The following is a 21,919-nucleotide window of genomic DNA, read 5'->3' as shown; positions in this document are numbered from 1 at the left end:
TTAGGACTAACTGTTGTGCACTGGCTCCTCCCCCTATGACCCTCCTCCAAGCCTCAGTTAGGATACTGTGCCCGGACGAGCGTACACAATAAGGAAGGATTTTGAATCCCGGGTAAGACTCATACCAGCCACACCAATCACACCGTATAACTTGTGATCTGAACCCAGTTAACAGTATGATAACAGAGGAGCCTCTGAAAAGATGGCTCCCAACAATAATAACCCGATTTTTGTAACAATAACTATGTACAAGTATTGCAGACAATCCGCACTTGGGATGGGCGCCCAGCATCCACTACGGACTATGAGAAATAGAATTATCGGTAAGTAAATTCTTATTTTCTCTAACGTCCTAAGTGGATGCTGGGGACTCCGTAAGGACCATGGGGATTATACCAAAGCTCCCAAACGGGCGGGAGAGTGCGGATGACTCTGCAGCACCGAATGAGAGAACTCCAGGTCCTCCTCAGCCAGGGTATCAAATTTGTAGAATTTAGCAAACGTGTTTGCCCCTGACCAAGTAGCTGCTCGGCAAAGTTGTAAAGCCGAGACCCCTCGGGCAGCCGCCCAAGATGAGCCCACTTTCCTTGTGGAACGGGCTTTTACAGATTTTAGCTGTGGCAGGCCTGCCACAGAATGTGCAAGCTGAATTGTACTACAAATCCAACGAACAATAGTCTGCTTAGAAGCAGGAGCACCCAGCTTGTTGGGTGCATACAGGATAAACAGCGAGTCAGATTTCCTGACTCCAGCCGTCCTGGAAATATTTTCAGGGCCCTGACAACATCCAGCAACTTGGATTCCTCCAAGTCCCTAGTAGCCGCAGGCACCACAATAGGTTGGTTCAGGTGAAAACGCTGGAACCACCTTAGGGAGAAACTGAGGACGAGTCCTCAATTCCGCCCTGTCCGAATGGAAAATCAGATAAGGGCTTTTACAGGATAAAGCCGCCAATTCTGACACGCGCCTGGCCCAGGCCAGGGCCAACAGCATGACCACTTTCCATGTGAGATATTTTAACTCCACAGATTTAAGTGGTTCAAACCAATGTGACTTTTGGAACCCAAACTACATTGAGATCCCAAATTGCCACTGGAGGCACAAAAGGAGGCTGTATATGCAGTACCCCTTTTACAAACGTCTAAACTTCAGGGACTGAAGCTAGTTCTTTTTTGGAAGAAAATTGACAGGGCCGAAATCTGAACCTTAATGGACCCCAATTTCAGGCCCATAGACACTCCTGTTTGCAGGAAATGTAGGAATCGACCCAGTTGAATTTCCTCCGTCGGGCCTTACTGGCCTCGCACTACGCAACATATTTTCGCCAATTGCGGTGATAATGTTTTTGCGGTTACATCCTTCCTGGCTTTAGATCAGGATATGGATGACTTCATCCGGAATGCCTTTTTTCCTTCAGGATCCGGCGTTCAACCGGCATGCCGTCAAACGCAGCCGCGGTAAGTCTTGGAACAGACCGGGTCCTTGCTGGAGCAGGTCCCTTCTTAGAGGTAGAGGCCACGGATCCTCCGTGAGCATCTCTTGAAGTTCCGGTTACCAAGTCCTTCTTGGCCAATCCGGAGCCACGAATATAGTGCTTTCTCCTCTCCATCTTATCAATCTCAGTACCTTGGGTATGAGAGGCAGAGGAGGGAACACATACACTGACTGGTACACCCACGGTGTTACCAGAGCGTCTACAACTATTGCCTGAGGGTCTCTTGACCTGGCGCAATACCTGTCGAGTTTTTTAATCATGTGGACGACTTCTGGGTGAAGTCCCCACTCTCCCGGGTGGAGGTCGTGCTGAGGAAGTCTGCTTCCCAGTTGTCCACTCCCGGAATGAATACTGTTGACAGTGCTATCACATGATTTTCCGCCCAGCGAAGAATCCCTGCAGCTTCTGCCATTGCCCTCCTGCTTCTTGTGCCACCCTGTCTGTTTACGTGGGTGACTGCCATAATGTTGTCCGACTGGATCAACACCGGCTGACCTTGAAGCAGAGGTCTTGCTAAGCTTAGAGCATTGTAAATGGCCCTTAGTTTCAGGATATTTATGTGAAGTGATGTATCCAGGCTTGACCCTAAGCCCTGGATATTCCTTCCCTGTGTGACTGCTCCCCAGCCTCGCAGGCTGGCATCCGTGGTCACCAGGACCCAGTCCTGAATGCCGAATCTGCGGCCCTCTAGAAGATGAGCACTCTGCAACCACCACAGGATGGATACCCTTGTCCTAGGTGACAGGGTTATCCGCTGATGCATCTGAAAATGCGACCCGGACCATTTGTCCAGTAGGTTCCACTGGACAGTTCTTGCGTGGAATCTAACGAATGGGATTGCTTCGTAGGAAGCCACCATTTTTACCCAGAACCCTTGTGCATTGATGCACTGAGACTTGGTTCGGTTTTAGGAGGTTCCTGACTAGCTCGGATAACTCCCTGGCTTTCTCTTCCGGGAGAAACACCTTTTTTTTTTTTTTTTTTTGGACTGTGTCCAGGAACATCCCTAGGAAACAGAAGACAAGTCGTCGGAACCAGCTGCGATTTTCGAATATTGAGAATCCAATCGTGCTGCCGCAACACTACCTGAGATAGTGCTACACCGACTTCCAACTGTTCCCTGGATCTTACCCTTATCAGGGAATCGTCCAAGTAAGGGATAACTAAAATTCCCTTCCTTCGAAGGGATATCATTTCGGCCATTACCTTGGTAAAGACCCGGGGTGCCGTGGACCATCCCTACGGCAGCGTCTGAACTGATAGTGACAGTTCTGTACCATAACCTGAGGTACCCTTGGTGAGAAGGGTACATTTTGACATGAAGGTAAGCATCCTTGATGTCCCAAGACATCATGTAGTCCCCTTCTTCCAGGTTCGCAATCACTGCTCTGAGTGACTCAATCTTGAATTTGAACCTCTGTATGTAAGTGTTCAAAGATTTTAGATTTAGAATCGGTCTCACCGAGCCGTCCGGCTTCGGTACCACAACAGTGTGGAATAATACCCCGTTCCCTGTTGTAGGAGGGGTACCTTGATTATCACCTGCTGGGAATACAGCTTGTGAATGGCTTCCAAAACTGCCTCCCTGTCAGAGGGAGACGTCGGTAAAGCCGACTTTTGGAAACGGCGAGGGGGAGACGTCTCGAATTCCAATATGTACCCTTGAGATATTACCTGAAGGATCCAGGGGTCTACTTGCGAGTGCGCCCACTGCGCACTGAAATTCATTGAGAACGGGGCCCCCACCGTGCCTGAGCTTGTAAGGCCCTAGCGTCATACTGAGGGCTTGGCAGAGGCGGGAAAGGGTTTCTGTTCCTGGGAACTGGCTAATCTCTTCAGCCTTTTTCCTCTCCCTCTGTCACGAGCAGAAAAGAGGAACCTTTTGTCCGCTTGCCAACAAAGGACTTGCGCCCGATAATACGGCGTCTTATTTTGAGAGGCGACCTGGGGTACAAACGTGGATTTCCCAGTTGTTGCCCGTGGCCACCAGGTCTAAAAGACCGACCCCAAATGTCCCTTTTCAAAGGCAATACTTCCAAATGCCGTTTGGAATCCGCATCACCTGACCATTTTACTGGTAGAATTGGACAACGCACTTATACTTGATGCCAGTCGGCAAATATTCCGCTGTGCATCATGCATATATAGAAATGCATCTTTTAAATGCTCTATAGGCAATAATATACTATCCTTATCTAGGATATCAATATTTCCAGTCAGGGAATCCGACCATGCCAACCCAGCACTGCACCTCCAGGCTGAGGCGATTGCTGGTCGCAGTATAACACCAGTATGTGTGTGAATACATTTTTGGATACCCTCCTGCTTTCTATCAGCAGGATCCTTAAGGGCGGCCATCTCATGAGAGGGTAGAGCCCTTGTTCTTACAAGCGTGTGAGCGCCTTATCCCCCCTAGGGGGTGTTTCCCAACGCACCCTAACCTCTGGCGGGAAAGGGTATACACCAATACTTTTTAAGAAATTATCAATTGTTATCGGGGGGAAACCCACGCATCATCACACACACCTCATTTTATTTCTCAGATTCAGGAAAACTACAGGTAGTTTTTCCCTCACCGAACATAATACCCCTTTTTGGTGGTACTCGTATTATCAGAAATGTATAAAACATTTTCCATTGTCTCAATCATGTAACGTGTGGCCCTACTGGAAATCACGGTTGTCTCTTCACCGTCGACACAGGAGTCAGTATCCGTGTCGGCGTCTGTATCTGCCATCTGAGGTAACGGGCGCTTTAGAGCCCCTGACGGCCTATGAGACGTCTGGACAGGCACAAGCTGAGTAGCCGGCTGTCTCATGTCAACCACTGTTTTTTTATACAGAGCTGACACTGTCACGTAATTTTCAACAGTACATCCACTCAGGTGTCGACCCCCTAGGTGGTGACATCACTGTTACAGACACTCTGCTCCGTCTCCACATCATTTTTCTCCTCATACATGTCGACACAAACGTACCGACACACAGCACACACACAGGGAATGCTCTGATAGAGGACAGGACCCCACTAGCCCTTTGGGGAGACAGAGGGAGAGTATGCCAGCACACACCAGAGCGCTATATATATATATATATATATATATATATATATATATATATATATATATATATATATATATATATATATATATATATATATATATATATATATATATATACAGGGATAACCTTATATAAGTGTTTTTTCCCCTTATAGCTGCTGTATGTTTTAATACTGCGCCTAATTAGTGCCCCCTCTCTTTTTTTAACCCTTTCTGTAGTGTAGTGACTGCAGGGAAGAGCCAGGGAGCTTCCCTCCAACTGAGCTGTGAGGGAAAATGGCGCCAGTGTGCTGAGGAGATAAGGCCGCCGAAAAGGGGGCGGAGCCTATCTCCCGTTTTTCTGTATATTCTGGCAGGGGTTAAATGCATCCATATAGCCCAGGAGCTATATGTGATGTATTTTTTGCCATGTAAGGTATTTTTATCATGTTTTATTGCGTCTCAGGGCGCCCCCCCCTAGCGCCCTGCACCGTCAGTGACCGGAGTATGAAGTGTGCTGAGAGCAATGGCGCACAGCTGCAGTGCTGTGCGCTACCTTATTGAAGACAGGAACGTCTTCTGCCGCCGATTTTTCCGGACCTCTTCGCTCTTCTGGCTCTGTAAGGGGGCCGGCGGCGCGGCTCCGGGACCCATCCAGGCTGGGCCTGTGATCGTCCCTCTGGAGCTAATGTCCAGTAGCCAAGAAGCCCAATCCACTCTGCACGCAGGTGAGTTCGCTTCTTCTCCCCTTAGTCCCTCGATGCAGTGAGCCTGTTGCCAGCAGGTCTCACTGAAAATAACAAACCTAAACTAAAACTTTCACTAAGAAGCTCAGGAGAGCCCCTAGTGTGCACCCTTCTCGTCGGGCACAGAAATCTAACTGAGGCTTGGAGGAGGGTCATAGGGGGAGGAGCCAGTGCACACCAGTTAGTCCTAAAGCTTTCTTTAGATGTGCCCAGTCTCCTGCGGAGCCGCTATTCCCCATGGTCCTTACGGAGTCCCCAGCATCCACTTAGGACGTTAGAGAAAAGATTTTAAACCTACCGGTAAATCTTTTTCTCGTAGTCCGTAGAGGATGCTGGGACTCCGTAAGGACCAATGGGATAGACGGGCTCCGCAGGAGACATGGGCACTTTAAGAAAGACTTTGGATCTGGGTGTGCACTGGCTCCTCCCTCTATGCCCCTCCTCCAGACTTCAGTTAGAGAAACTGTGCCCAGAGGAGACGGACAGTACGCGGAAAGGATTTTTGTTAATCCAAGGGCAAGATTTATACCAGCCACACCAATCACACCGTATAACTTGTGATATACTAACCAGTTAACAGTATGAAAACAACATAGCATCAGTCCAAGACCGATGAAAACTATAACATAACCCTTATGTAAGCAAAACTATATACAAGTCTTGCAGAAGAAGTCCGCACTTGGGACGGGCGCCCAGCATCCTCTACGGACTACGAGAAAAAGATTTACCGGTAGATTTAAAATCTTATTTTCTCTAACGTCCTAGAGGATGCTGGGACTCCGTAAGGACCATGGGGATTATACCAAAGCTCCCAAACGGGCGGGAGAGTGCGGATGACTGCAGCACCGATTGAGCAAACAGGAGGTCCTCCTCAGCCAGGGTATCAAACTTCTAGAACTTTGCAAAGGTGTTTGACCCCGACCAAGTAGCAGCTCGGCACAGCTGTAGTGCCGAGACCCCTCGGGCAGCCGCCCAAGGTGAGCCCACCTTCCTAGTGGAATGGGCCTTAACCGCTTTCGGTAACGGCAATCCTGCCGTAGAATGCGCCTGCTGAATCGTGTTACAGATCCAGCGAGCAATAGTCTGCTTTCAAGCAGGGCCGCCGACCTTGTCGGCTGCATAAAGGACAAACAGTGCTTCTGTTTTTCTGATCCTAGCCGTTCTGGCCACGTCAATTTTCAAAGCCCTGACCACATCAAGGGACTCGGAATCCTCCAAGTCACGTGTAGCCACAGGCACGACAATAGGTTGGTTCATATGAAAAGGATGAGACCACCTTAGGTAGGAATTGAGGACGGGTCCGCAATTCCGCTCTATCCATATGGAAAACCAGATAGGGGCTTTTATGTGATAAAGCCGCTAATTCCGAAACTCGCCTAGCCGAAGCCAAGGCTAACAACATGACCACCTTCCAAGTGAGATATTTCAACTCCACTGTTTTAAGTGGTTCAAACCAATGTGACTTAAGGAAACTTAACACCACGTTAAGGTCCCAAGGCGCCACCGGAGGTACAAAAGGAGGCTGAATATGCAGTACTCCCATCACAAAAGTCTGTACTTCAGGTAGAGAGGCCAATTCCTTTTGAAAGAAAATGGATAAGGCCGAAATCTGAACTTTAATGGAGTCTAATTTTTGGCCCAAATTCACTTCAGTTTGTAGGAAGTGAAGAAAACGGCCTAGATGGAATTGTTCCGTAGGAGCATTCCTGGCCTCACACCAAGAAACATATTTTCGCCATATACGGTGATAATGTTTAGACGTCACGTCCTTCCTAGCCATTATTAGCGTAGGAATGACCTCATCCGGAATACCTTTTTCCGCTAGGATCCGGCGTTCAACCGCCATGCCGTCAAACGCAGCCGCGGTAAGTCTTGGAACAGACAGGGATCCTGTTGCAACAGGTCCTGTCTTAGAGGAAGAGGCCACGGATCTTCTATGAGCATTTCCTGGCCAATCCAAAACAATGATTATTGTTCTCACTCCTCTTTTTCTTATTATTCTCAACACATTGGGTATGAGAGGAAGAGGAGGGAATACATAGACCGACTGGAACACCCACGGTGTCACTAGGGCGTCCACAGCTACCGCCTAAGGATCTCTTGACCTGGCGCAATACCTTTGTAGCTTTTTGTTGAGACGGGACACCATCATGTCTGTTTGGGGCAGTCCCCACCGACTTGCAATCTGTGCTATAGCTGTGGAGACCAGGTCCGAGAGCCCTTCTCCACCCAATTCCTCACCCTTGTAAGGTAAAACCTCCATATGCCTCTTTTAGTCGGCATCACCTGTCCATTGCATGTTCCACAGGACACGCCTAGCAGAAATCGACATAGCGTTGACTCTAGAACCCAGTAGACCAATGTCTCTTTGAGCATGTCTTATATATAAGACAGCATCTTTTATATATCCTAGGGTCAATAACATGGTATCTTTATCTAGGGTTTCAATCTCCGCTGATAAGGTATCTGTCCACGCTGCTACAGCGCTATAAACCCCTGCCGACACAATCGCCGGTCTGAGTAGTGTACCAGAATGTGTGTAAATGGACTTCAAAGTACTTTTCTGCAAGCTATCTGCAGGATCCCTGAGGATAGCTGTATCTTGGTAGGTCAGCGCTACCTTTTGGGTAAACATGTCAACGCCTTGTCCACCTTAAGGGAGGATTCCCATCATATCCTGGCCCTAGCAGGGAAAGGATACGCCATGAGAATTCTTTTGGGAAACTGCAGTTTGTCTGGAGATTCCCGCTCTTTTTCACATAATTCATTTGGTTCATGAGAGGGGGGAAAGGTTATCTCAGCTTTCTTCTCCTTAAACATGTGTACCCTCGTGTCAGGGACAGATGGGTCATCAGTGATATGCAAAACATCTTTTATTACAATAATCATATATTGAATACTTTTCTGCCAGTCTTGGCTGTACTTTGCATTATCGTAGTCGACACTGGAGTCAGACTCCGTGTCGGTATCAGTGCCTATTATTTTGGATAGGGGGCGTTTTGAGACTCTGAAGGTCCCTGCGACATAGGGACAGACATGGGTAGATTCCCTGTCTGTTCTCTAATCTTTTGTGCAATAAATTTACCTCAGCACTTAATTCCACATATCCAGCCAGGTGTCGGCGTTGTCGACGGAGACACCACACATTTGCTCCATTTCCTCCTTAGAAGAGCCTTTTACCTCAGACATGTCGACACACGTACCGACACACCACACACACTCAGGGAATCCTCTTATCTGAAGACAGTTCCCCCACAAGGCCCTTTGGAGAGACAGAGAGAGAGAGTATGCCAGCACACACCCAGCGCTAATACCCCAGGAAAAACACACAATGTGTTTACCCAGTAGCGCTGTAATACTATTATTTGCTGCCAATTATGTGCCCCCCCCCCCCTTCTCTGAAACCCCCTTTCACTGTGGATAAGCAGGGGAGAGTCCGGGGAGCTTCCTCTCAGCTGTGCTGTGGAGAAAATGGCGCTGGTGAGTGCTGAGGGAGAAGCTCCGCCCCCTCGGCGGCGGGCTTCTGTCCCGCTTAAATATAATAAAAACTGGCGAGGGCTCTTTATATATACAGTGCCTAGCTGTATATATAGCTTTTTTGCCAGAAATGAGGTTTATATTGCTGCCCAGGGCGCCCCCCCTGCGCCCTGCACCCTTACAGTGACTGCCGTGTGTGAGGTGTGTGGGAGCAATGGCGCACAGCTGCACTGCTGTGCGTTACCTCAGTGAAGATCATGAAGTCTTCTGCCGCCTCTGAAGTCTTCTTTTTCTTCTCATACTCACTCTGCTTCTATCTTCCGGCTCTGTGAGGAGGACGGCGGCGCGGCTCCGGGACGAACTCCAGGGTGAGACCTGTGTTCTGACTCCCTCTGGAGCTAACGGTGTCCAGTAGCCTAAGAAGCAGAGCCTTGAAACTCACAGAAGTAGGTCTGCTTCTCTCCCCTCAGTCCCTCGATGCAGGGAGTCTGTTGCCAGCAGGCTCCCTGAAAATAAAAAAAACTAACAAATATACTTTCTGTCAGGAAGCTCAGGAGAGCTCCCTGAAGTGCACCCATCTCCTCTGGGCACAGTATCAAACTGAGGTCTGGAGGAGGGGCATAGAGGGAGGAGCCAGTGCACACCCAGATCCAAAGCCTTTCTTAAAGTGCCCATGTCTCCTGCGGAGCCCGTCTATCCCCATGGTCCTTACGGAGTCCCAGCATCCTCTAGGACGTTGGAGAATTTTTATATATATATATATATATATATATATATATATATATATATATATATATATATACACACACACACACATACATACATACATACACATACATACATACACACACATATACACACACACACACACACACACACACACATATATACATATACAAACATACACTGCTCAAAAAAATAAAGGTAACACTTGAACAACACAATGTAACTCCAAGTCAATCACACTTCTGTGAAATCAAACTGTCCACTTAGGAAGCAACACTGATTGACAATCAAGTTCACATGCTGTTGTGCAAATGGAATAGACAACAGGTGGGAATTATAGGCAATTAGCAAGACACCCCCAATAAAGGAGTTGTTCTGCAGGTGGTGACCACAGACCACTTCTCAGCTCCTATGCTTTCTGGCTGATGTTTTGGTCACTTTTGAAAGCTGGCGGTGCTTTCACTCTAGCGGTAGCATGAGACGGAGTCTACAACCCACACAAGTGGCTCAGGTAGTGCAGCTCATCCAGGATGGCACATCAATGCGAGCTGTGGCAAGAAGGTTAGCTGTGTCTGTCAGCGTAGTGTCCAGAGCATGGAGGCGCTACCAGGAGACAGGCCAGTACATCAGGAGACGTGGAGGAGGCCGTAGGAGGGCAACAACCCAGCAGCAGGACCGCTACCTCCGCCTTTGTGCAAGGAGGAACAGGAAGAGCACTGCCAGAGCCCTGCAAAATGACCTCCAGCAAGCCACAAATGTGCATATGTCTACTCAAACGATCAGAAACAGACTCCATGAGGGTGGTATGAGGGCCCGACGTCCACAGGTGGGGGTTGTGCTTACAGCCCAACACCGTGCAGGACGTCTGGCACTTGCCAGAGAACACCAAGATTGGCAAATTTGCCACTGACGCCCTGTGCTCTTCACATAGTGTTCACTCTAGCCTTCTTTCACGGGGCGCTGCGCCCTGCCCCTTTTCTGAGTGGCAGAATGCGCCCTGCCCGTTTGTGCCCGCCCTGCCGATTACTAAAGGACTGCCTACTCACCGCTGCGCCGGGTGCGCTGTCACTGCCTCCTGCTCCTCCCCACCGCTGTCACATCACGCTGTCACTGCCCTCTGCTCCTCCCCGCCGCTCTGTCACATCGCGCTGTCACTGCCCCCTGCTCCTCCCCGCCGCTCTGTCCCGCCGCGCTGTCACTGCCCCCTGCTCCTCCCCACCGCTCTGTCACATCACGCTGTCACTGCCCTCTGCTCCTCCCCGCCGCTCTGTCACATCGCGCTGTCACTGCCCCCTGCTCCTCCCCGCCGCTCTGTCACATAGCGCTGTCACTGCCCCCTGCTCCTCCCTGCCGCTCTGTCACATAGCGCTGTCACTGCCCCCTGCTCCTCCCCACTGCTCTGTCACATAGCGCTGTCACTGCCCCCTGCTCCTCCCCGCCGCTCTGTCCCGCCGCGCTGTCACTGCCCCCTGCAGCTGCCTTAGGCTTGTCGCGCTGATGCGCTGGCTGAAGGGAATCTGGTAAGCTAAGGAGGGCTGGGTTTGCTTCTCCCGCCGAGGCAAACCCAGCCCTCCCTCCTCTGTGTGCATGGATCAATGTGGTGGCCATTTTTAACCAGCTCCGCGGTGTGTGAGGGGGGACCAGCGCAATCAACTCCCGCAGCATCAGCCCCCAGTAAGTAAAATTGGCACAAAAAAAGCAGAGATCAAAAATGTGCCCTACCTGGTGCAGTGTGTCTCAGTGCTCTCTACCTGGTGCAGTGTGTCTCAGTGCTCTCTACCTGGTGCAGTGTGTCTCAGTGCTCTCTACCTGGTGCAGTGTGTATCAGTGCTCTCTACCTGGTGCAGTGTGTCTCAGTGCTCTCTACCTGGTGCAATGTTTCTCAGTGCTCTCTACCTGGTGCAGTGTGTCTCAGTGCTCTCTACCTGGTGCAATGTTTCTAAGTGCGCTCTACCTGGTGCAATGTGTATAACGTGCTCTCTACCTGGTGCAATGCGTATAATGTGCTCTCTACCTTGTGCAATGTTAATCAGTGCTTTCTACCTGGTGCAATGTGTATAACGTGCTCTCTACCTGATGCAATGTTTTTCAGTGCTCTCTACCTGGTGCAATGTGTATAACGTGCTCTCTACCTGGTGCAATGTTTTTCAGTGCTCTCTACCTGGTGCAATGTGTATAACGTGCTCTCTACCTGGTGCAATGTGTATAACGTGCTCTCTACCTGGTGCAATGTGTATAACGTGCTCTCTACCTGGTGCAATGTGTATAACGTGCTCTCTACCTGGTGCAATGCGTATAATGTGCTCTCTACCTTGTGCAATGTTAATCAGTGCTTTCTACCTGGTGCAATGTGTATAACGTGCTCTCTACCTGATGCAATGTTTTTCAGTGCTCTCTACCTGGTGCAATGTGTATAACGTGCTCTCTACCTGGTGCAATGTTTTTCAGTGCTCTCTACCTGGTGCAATGTGTATAACGTGCTCTCTACCTGGTGCAATGTGTATAACGTGCTCTCTACCTGGTGCAATGTGTATAACGTGCTCTCTACCTGGTGCAATGTGTATAACGTGCTCTCTACCTGGTGCAATGCGCATAATGTGCTCTCTACCTTGTGCAATGTTAATCAGTGCTTTCTACCTGGTGCAATGTGTATAACGTGCTCTCTACCTGGTGCAATGTTTTTCAGTGCTCTCTACCTGGTGCAATGTGTATAACGTGCTCTCTACCTGGTGCAATGTTTCTCAGTGCTCTCTACGTGGTGTAATGTTTCTTAGTGCTCTGTATCTGGTGCATTGTGTATAACGTGCTCTGCCTGGCGCAAAGTGTAGAATGTGCTCTATCTGGCGCAATATGTATAACGTGATCTACCTGTCGCAGTGTGTATAGGAGGTTCTACCTGGTGCAGTGAGTATTAGCTGCACTACTCTGTGGTGTAATGTGAATTGCCACTATTATGTGGCCGTGCTCCTTCCCCATGAAAAACAGCGCTCCTAAATTTTTCGCCGGGCACTGTCCATTCTTTGGCCTTTCAGAATGGGAGGACCAAGCATTATAGTATGTACCTAATTTTGCCCTTCTAAATGAAAAATGTGCCCTCCCGAATGAAAAATGTGCCCTCCCGAATGAAAAATGTGCCCTCCCGAATGAAAAATGTGCCCTCCCCGTGATCAGCACCCTGCCCTAAAAAAATCCTAGAGTGAACACTATCACAGATGAAAGCAGGTTCTCACTGAGCACATGTGACAGACGTGACAGAGTCTGGAGACGCCAAGGAGAACGTTCTGCTGCCTGCAACAACCTCCAGCATGACCGGTTTGGCAGTGGGTCAGTAATGGTGTGGGGTGGCATTTCTTTGGGGGGGCCGCACAGCCCTCCATGTGCTCACCAGAGGTAGCCTGACTGCCATTAGGTACCGAGATGAGATCCTCAGACCCATTGCGAGACCCTATGATGGTGCGGTTGGCAGTGGGTTCCTCCTAATGCAAGACAATGCTAGACCTCATGTGGCTGGAGTGTGTCAGCAGTTCCTGCAAGACGAAGGCATTGATGCTATGGACTGGCCCACCCGTTCCCCAGACCTGGATCCAATTGAGCACATCTGGGACATCATGTCTCGCTCCATCCACCAACGCCACGTTGCACCACAGACTGTCCAGGAGTTGGCGGATGCTTTAGTCCAGGTCTGGGAGGAGATCCCTCAGGAGACCATCCGCCACCTCATCAGGAGCATGCCCAGGTGTTGTAAGGAGGTCATACAGGCACGTGGAGGCCACACACACTACTGAGCCTCATTTTGACTTGTTTTAAGGACATTACATCAAAGTTGGATCAGCCTGTAGTGAGTTTTTTCACTTTAATTTTGAGGGTGACTCCAAATCCAGACCTCCATGGGTTATACATTTGATTTCCATTGATAATTTTTGTTTGATTTTGTTGTCAGCACATTCAACTATGTAAAGAGCAAAGTATTTAATAAGAATATTTAATTAATTCAGATCTAGGATGTGTTATTTTAGTGTTCCCTTTATTTTTTTGAGAATACAGGTTGAGTATTCCTTATCCAAAATGCTTGGGACCAGAGGTATTTTGGATATGGGATTTTTCCGTATTTTGGAATAATTGCATACCATAATGAGATATCGTGGTGATGGGCCCTAAATCCAAGCACAAAATGCATTTATGTTTCATATACACCTTATAAACACAGCCTGAAGGTCATTTAATACAATATTTTTAATAACTGTGTACTAAACAAAGTTTGTGTACATTGAGCCATCAAAAATCAAAGGTTTCACTATCTCACTCTAAAAAGTCTGTATTTCGGAATATTTGGATATGGGATACTCAACCTGTATAATCTATCTATCTATCTATCTATATATATATATATATATATATATATATATATATATATATATATATATATATATATATATATATATATATATATATCTCTCTATATATCTATATCTATATATAATTTTTTTTTCCGTCTGTCATTGCAAAACCTACAGCAAACAAATTTCTCTGAGGACATTGAAACTCAAATAGATTAAGTAAACAAAACAAAAAATATTCAAAATACTTAATTTTGCGAATTACCTCTTAAAACAAGTTATAATAATGGATCCAAGATATTTTATAAGCGACACTAGCAGACAATGAAAGTGTTCCGTAACACAATGGCAAGACCATGTACAGTGTCTAGGATGTCACACCAGGCATGATAATGTCTAATGACTGACAGTGCTATACTCAGGGTATCCTTAAATCCATGCAAGGGGAATGTAGACTTTGCCGAACACTGAAAATGTATGTACTGCTATAGGTGACCTTTATGGGTGGTAATAACTGCAATCTAGAAAAATGTACTTATTTTTTTTCAATAATTAGCTTAAGATTCTCCGTAAAAAAACAAAACAAAATAATAAAAAAAAACACAACTTTGACTGGCAAACCCAAATATCTAATAACTGTATAGGACCAACCTCGCCAAACTCATAGACAGAGGCCTCCAACAGCTCTTTCTCTGTCCATACTGTTGTCCTGGGGCCAATTTTCCTTCAAAGAAAAAAACAAAAAACACATGGACCAGCAATGCACATTAGTTTGGGGATGTGGTAGTAATGGACGTGCATTGGTGGTTCTCACCTTCATATGTAGGGAAACGGAAATAACATAATAGCATATTAATGTGGTTAAATTAATGCCGCCAATTGATTCTCTGGGGGCTATTCAATTAGCCCGGATACCGGTCACTTATTCAGGGATTATGCTTCTGGTGCTTCAGGCACACAAAGCATAATCCCTGACAAGCAGCCCCTCGGTGCAGCGGATAACATGGGTCTGGATACTTATCTTGCATCCCATGTGTTATCACACGAAAACGGGACATTTTTCGCCCAGAAAAAAAAACAACAGGCTTTAGCTGAATTGCCTGATAATGACCACTGGTCAAAAATCACGCCATCAGCCTGTTTTTTCGGGAGAAAATTTATCGGGGCTAATTGAATACCGACCTAAGATATAATGTAGAAAAGTAAAATTTTACAGCAGGAACCTTCCTGGACTAGCTCCTTGATACAAATATAAAGTAAAAAAAGGCCAGACTATAACCACATTTAAGACATTTCATTAAAGACACTAAACTAGTGATTGCTTCATTCTCACTGTTCTACTAACAGCTTTTAGTTAACACAGGGGTCACATATGAAATTGCTGGGAATCCTGGCTGTCTGAGATTATAGATGAGCTGTCTTCTTGCAGCCAAATGACTTTAAAAGAGGGTGATCTAGACCATACAACTTGCAGACGTTTCACTCGAAGTCTAAAGGATGGATTGCAGCAATGCTCCAATCCCCAGCGGCTGGGGTGGGGAATCGGGGATAATAAATGTTTAAAAATCTCAATTCTGCGATCAACTGAAAAGTACTGGGCTCAGCAAATTGGCGATTTTTAACTTGTGTAATTTCCCAATTCCTGACGGACTGACGATCATCGATGGCTGCAGATCTAAATATATTGGGGAAATGGCTTGCTGATGTACAGGACCCTTAAGATGATGATCGGATGGAAAGCAGAAGGGGAATAAATGTAAATTTAAAAAAACCCGGAAACAGTGGGTGGAACTGCATACTACAGGACTCTTTATTTTCTGCATTACATTTCTAGTTAATACAAACAACTGCATATTATCTGGTCCATATTTAATTCTCCACAATGTTTGGCTGTGCGCATACAGTAAAAGTAGAATATGGCACCCAAACACGGACAATTTTCGCTTGACCCTCCAAAGGGTTCAAAGGAGGTTTATCGCTGTTGGCGATTGCAGTGTGCCGCAGTTCTGACTGCACTTAGCGGCCATTGCCCACAATTGAATTGCCTCTATTGACTGCAAGTCTCTACTTGTGGCTGACACAGTATATCACTTTACAGAGTGGCATATATGGGATTAGTAGCTGGCAACAGGTGCTGGTGTATATTGGAGGATTTTGTATGACTCAATATAGGGGCACTCATTGTATAGAGATAAACCCACTTTTAGCGAAAGGGCCTTAATAAAGCGACTGTCTTATCATAAATTTGCTAATGTGCGTAACCAGACTCTTCCGAATTTTATTCACATATAGAATCTTTTTGCAGTGGGCAGAAAGTGTGTTTTTTTTCAATACTATTTTTTATCTGGTACTCAGAAAGGTCATATAGGACAAAGCAGCAGTTACACCTGGAAGTGACAAAGTATCACAATAGGATCACCATTTCTGATCTACATAAGTAGTGTAGACATAGGGATTATTACAGGTTACTATGAAATAACAGTTATACGGACTACTGAAAAGATTCTAGCTCTTACAAGTATCTGGCACACTTACTTCCCCTCCACAGCTCCAACCACGAGGGCAACTAAGTAGCTTGGTATTGGCACCTACAAAAATAAAATAAAAAATAAGATTTTACTTACCGATAAATCTATTTCTCATAGTCCGTAGTGGATGCTGGGGACTCCGTCAGGACCATGGGGAATAGCGGCTCCGCAGGAGACAGGGCACAAAAGCAAGCTTTTAGGATCACATGGTGTGTACTGGCTCCTCCCCCTATGACCCTCCTCCAAGCCTCAGTTAGGTACTGTGCCCGGACGAGCGTACACAATAAGGAAGGATCTTGAATCCCGGGTAAGACTCATACCAGCCACACCAATCACACCGTACAACTTGTGATTTGAACCCAGTTAACAGTATGATAACAATGAAGTAGCCTCTAAAAAAGATGGCTCACAACAATAATAACCCGATTTTTTTGTAACAATAACTATGTACAAGTAATGCAGACAATCCGCACTTGGGATGGGCGCCCAGCATCCACTACGGACTATGAGAAATAGATTTATCGGTAAGTAAAATCTTATTTTCTCTAACGTCCTAGTGGATGCTGGGGACTCCGTCAGGACCATGGGGATTATACCAAAGCTCCCAAACGGGCGGGAAAGTGCGGATGACTCTGCAGCACCGAATGAGAGAACTCCAGGTCCTCCTCAGCCAGGGTATCAAATTTGTAGAATTTAGCAAACGTGTTTGCCCCTGACCAAGTAGCTGCTCGGCAAGTTGTAAAGCTGAGCCCACCTTCCTTGTGGAATGGGCATTTACAGATTTTGGCTGTGGCAGGCCTGCCACAGAATGTGCAAGCTGAATTGTACTACAAATCCAACGAGCAATAGTCTGCTTAGAAGCAGGAGCACCCAGCTTTTTGGGTGCCTACAATATAAACAGCAAGCCAGATTTTCTGACTCCAGCCGTCCTGGAAATTATATATATATATATATATATATATATATATATATATATATATATATATATATATATATATATATATATATATATATATATATATATATATATATATATATATATATATATATATATATATATATATATATATATATATATATATATATATATATATATATATATATAATTTTTTTTTCAGGGCCCTGACAACGTCTAGCAACTTGGAGTCCTCCAAGTCCCTAGTAGCCGCAGGCACCACAATAGGTTGTTTCAGGTGAAACGCTGACACCACCTTAGGAAGAAACTGGGGACGAGTCCGCAGTTCTGCCCTGTCCGAATGGAAAATCAAATATGGGCTTTTGTAAGACAAAGCCGCCAATTTTGACAATCGCCTGGCCGAGGCCAGGGCCAACAGCATGGTCACTTTCCATGTGAGATATTTCAAATCCACAGATTTGAGTGGTTCAAACCAATATGATTTGAGGAATCCCAACACTACGTTGAGATCCCACGGTGCCACTGGAGGCACACAAGGGCTGTATATGCAATACTCCCTTGACAAACGTCTGGACTTCAGGAACTGAAGCCAATTCTTTCTGGAAGAAAATCTATAGGGCCGAAACTTGAACCTTAATGGACCCCAATTTGAGGCTCATAGACACTCCTGTTTGCAGGAAGTGCAGAAATCGACCTAGTTGAAATTTTTTCGTGGGGCCTTCCTGGCCTCACCCACGCAACATATTTTTACCACATGTGGTGATAACGTTGTGCGGTCACCTCCTTCCTGGCTTTGACCAGGGTAGGTATGACCTCTTCCGGAATGCCTTTTCCCTTAGGATCCGGCGTTCAAACCGCCATGCCGTCAAACGCAGTCGCGGTAAGTCTTGGAACAGACAAGGTCCCTGCTGGAGCAGGTCCTTTCTTAAAGGCCGATGCCACGGTTCCTCTTGGAACAGACATGGTACTTGCTGAAAGCAAATCCCTTCTTAGCTCCCGAGGCCATTAGTCCTCTGTGAGCATCTCTTGAAGTTCCGGTTACCAAGTCCCTCTTGGCCAATCCGGAGCCACGAGTATAGTTCTTACTCCTCTATGTCTTATAATTCTCAATACCTTGGTTATGAGAAGCAGAGGAGGGAACACATACACCGACTGTTACACCCACGGTGTTACCAGGACGTCCACAGCTATCGCCTGAAGGTCTCGTGACCTGGCGCAATACCTGTCCCATTTTTTGTTCGGGCGGGACGCCATCATGTCCACCTTTGGTCTTTCCCAACGGTTCACAATCATGCGGAAAACTTCCCGATGAAGTTCCCACTCTCCCGGGTGGAGGTCGTGCCTGCTGAGGAAGTCTGCTTCCCAGTCGTCCACTCCCGGAATGAACACTGCTGACAGTGCTATCACATGATTTTCCGCCTAGCGAAAAATCCTTGCAGTTTTGCCACTGCCCTCCTGCTTCTTGTGCCGCCCTTTCTGTTTACGTGGGCGACTGCCGTGATGTTATCCCACTGGATCAATACCGGCTGACCTTGAAGCAGAGGTCTTGCTAAGCTTAGAGCATTATAAATTTGCTCTTAGCTCCAGTATATTTATGTGGAGAGAATTCTCCAGACTTGATCACACTCCTTGTGTGACTGCTCCCCAGCCTCTCAGGCTGGCCTCCGTGGTCACGAGCATCCAATCCTGAATGCCGAATCTGCGGCCCTCTAGAAGATGAGCACTCTGTAATCACCACAGGAGAGACACCCTTGTCCTTGGATATAGGGTTATCCGCTGATGCATCTGAAGATGCGATCCGGACCATTTGTCCAGCAGATCCCACTGAAGAGTTCTTGCGTGAAATCTGCCGAATGGAAGCGCTTCGTAATAAGCCACCATTTTTACCAGGACTCTTGTGCAATGATGCACTGACACTTTTCCTGGTTTTAGGAGGATCCCGATTAGCTCGGATAACTCCCTGGCTTTCTCCTCTGGGAGAAACACCTTTTCCTGGACTGTGTCCAGAATCATCCCTAGGACCAGCAGACGTGTCGTCGGAACAACTGCGGTTTTGGAATATTTAGAATCCACCCATGCTGTCGTAGAACTACTTGAGATAGTGCTACTCCGACCTCCAACTGCTCTCTGGACCTTGTTCTTATCAGGAGGTCGTCCATTTTCTTTGAAGACGAATCCTCCTTTCGGTCATTACCTTGGTAAGGACCCGGGGTGCCTTGGACAATCCAACGGCATCGTCTTGAAACTGATAGTGACAGTTCTGTACCACGAACCTGAGGTACCCTTGGTGAGAAAAGGCAAATTTTGTGACATGGAGGTAAGCATCCCTGATGTCCCGGGACACCATATAGTCCCCTTGTTCTTTGCTATCACTGCTCTGAGTGACTCCATCTGGATTTGAACCCTTGTAAGTGTTCAAATTTTTCAGATTTAGAATAGGTCTCACCTAGCCTTCAGTACCACCATATAGTGTGGAGTAATACCCCTTTCCTTGTTGTCGGAGGGGTAATTTTATTATCACCTGCTGGGAATACAGCTTGTGAATTGTTTTCAATACTGCCTCCCTGTCGGAAGGAGACATTGGTACAGCAGACTACAGGAACCTGCGAGGGGGGAAACCTCTCGACATTCCAATCTGTACCCCTTGGATACTACTTGTAGGATCCAGGGGTCCTGTACGGTCCCAGCGTCATGCTGAGAACTTGGTAGAAGCGGTGGAGGGCTTCTGTTCCTGGGAATGGGCTGCCTGCTGCAGTCTTCTTCCCTTTCCTCTATCCCTGGGCAGATATGACTCTTATAGGGACGAAAGGACTGAGGCTGAAAAGACGGTGTCTTTTTCTGCAGAGATGTGACTTAGGGTAAAAAACGGTGGATTTTCCAGCAGTTGCCCTGGCCACCAGGTCCCATGGACCGACTCCAAATAACTCCTCCCCTTTATACGGCAATACATCTTTGTGCCGTTTGGAATCTGCATCACCTGACCACTGTCGTGTCCATAAACATCTTCTTGCAGATATGGACATCGCATTTACTCTTGATGCCAGAGTGCAAATATCCCTCTGCGCATCTCGCATATATAGAAATGCATCCTTTAAATGCTCTATAGTCAATAAAATACTGTCCCTGTCAAAGGTATCAATATTTTTAGTCAGGGAATCCGACCAAGCCACCTCAGCTCTGCACATCCAGGCTGAGGCGATCGCTGGTCGCAGTATAACATCAGCATGTGTGTGTATACTTTTTAGGATATTTTTCAGCCTCCTATCAGCTGGCTCCTTAAGTACGGCCCTATCCGTAGATGGTACCGCTACTTGTTCTGATAAGCGTGTGAGCGCCTTATCCACCCTGAGGGGTGTTTCCCACCGCTCCTTAACTTCTGGCGGGAAAGGGTATACCGCCAATAATTTTCTATCGGGGGAAACCCACGCATCATCACACACTTCATTTAATTTATCTGATTCAGGAAAAACTACAGGTAGTTTTTTCACCTCACACATAATACCCTTTTTTGTGGTACTTGGAGTATCAGAAATATTTAACACCTCCTTCATTGCCCTTAACGTGTGGCCCTAAAAGAAAATACGTTTGTTTCTTCACCGTCGACACTGAAATCAGTGTCCGTGTCTGGGTCTGTGTCGACCGACTGAGGTAAATGGGCATTTTACAGCCCCTGACGGTGTTTGAGACGCCTGGACAGATACTAATTTGTTCGCCGGCCCTCTCATGTCGTCAACCGGCTTGCAGCGTGTTGACATTGTCACGTAATTTCCATAAATAAGCCATCCATTCCGGTGTCGACTCCCTAGAGAGTGACATCACCATTACAGGCAATTTGCTCCGCCTCCTCACCAATATTTTCCTCATACATGTCGACACACACGTACCGACATACAGCACACACATAGGGAATGCTCTGATAGAGGACAGGACCCACTAGCCCTTTGGGGAGACAGAGGGAGAGTTTGCCAGCACACACCAAAACGCTATAATTATCCAGGGACAACCTTTATATAAGTGTTCCTCCCTTATAGCATTTTAATATATATACATATCGCCAAATCAGTGCCCCCCCTCTCTGTTTTAACCCTGTTTCTGTAGTGCAGTGCAGGGGAGAGCATGGGAGCCTTCCCACCAGCCTTTCTGTGAGGGAAAATGGCGCTGTGTGCTGAGGAGAATAGGCCCCGCCCCCTTTTCGGCGGGCTTCTTCTCCGGAGTTTTAGATATCTGGCAGGGGTTAAATACATCCATATAGCCTCAAGGGCTATATGTGATGTATTTTTCGCCATACAGGTATTATACATTGCTGCCCAGGGCGCCCCCCTCCAGCGCCCTGCACCCTCCGTGACCGCTGTGTGAAGTGTGCTGACAACAATGGCGCACAGCTGCAGTGCTGTGCGCTACCTGATGAAGACAGAGTCTTCTGCCGCCTGGTTCCGGACCTCTTCATCTTCAGCGTCTGCAAGGGGGGTCGGTGGCGCGGCTCCGGGACGAACCCCAGGGCGAGCCCTGTGTTCCGACTCCCTCTGGAGCTATGTCCAGTAGCCTAAGAATCCAATCCATCCTGCACGCAGGTGAGTTGAAAATCTCTCCCCTAAGTCCCTCGATGCAGTGAGCCTGTTGCCAGCAGGACTCACTGAAAATAACGAACCTAAAA

General features: G+C 47.2%; 1 protein-coding gene across 1 annotated transcript in view; it reads right to left on the bottom strand.

Moving 5' to 3' along the window:
• The window catches only part of LTA4H (leukotriene A4 hydrolase), a 97,298-nt gene that overhangs the window by 27,269 nt on the left and 48,110 nt on the right, over positions 1-21,919 (bottom strand). The window contains exons 6-7 of the mRNA XM_063927757.1: positions 16,357-16,409; positions 14,473-14,545 (exon numbers count right to left, since the gene is read on the bottom strand). Of these exons, the coding sequence (XP_063783827.1) occupies positions 14,473-14,545; positions 16,357-16,409 (126 nt within the window). The remainder of the gene's footprint in view (positions 1-14,472; positions 14,546-16,356; positions 16,410-21,919) is intronic.

The sequence above is a fragment of the Pseudophryne corroboree genome, chromosome 6, assembly GCF_028390025.1.
Source record: "Pseudophryne corroboree isolate aPseCor3 chromosome 6, aPseCor3.hap2, whole genome shotgun sequence".
NCBI classification, from domain to species: Eukaryota; Metazoa; Chordata; class Amphibia; order Anura; family Myobatrachidae; genus Pseudophryne; species Pseudophryne corroboree.
Note: the sequence above shows the minus strand (reverse complement) of the source record. Positions and strands in the feature narration are given on the sequence as shown.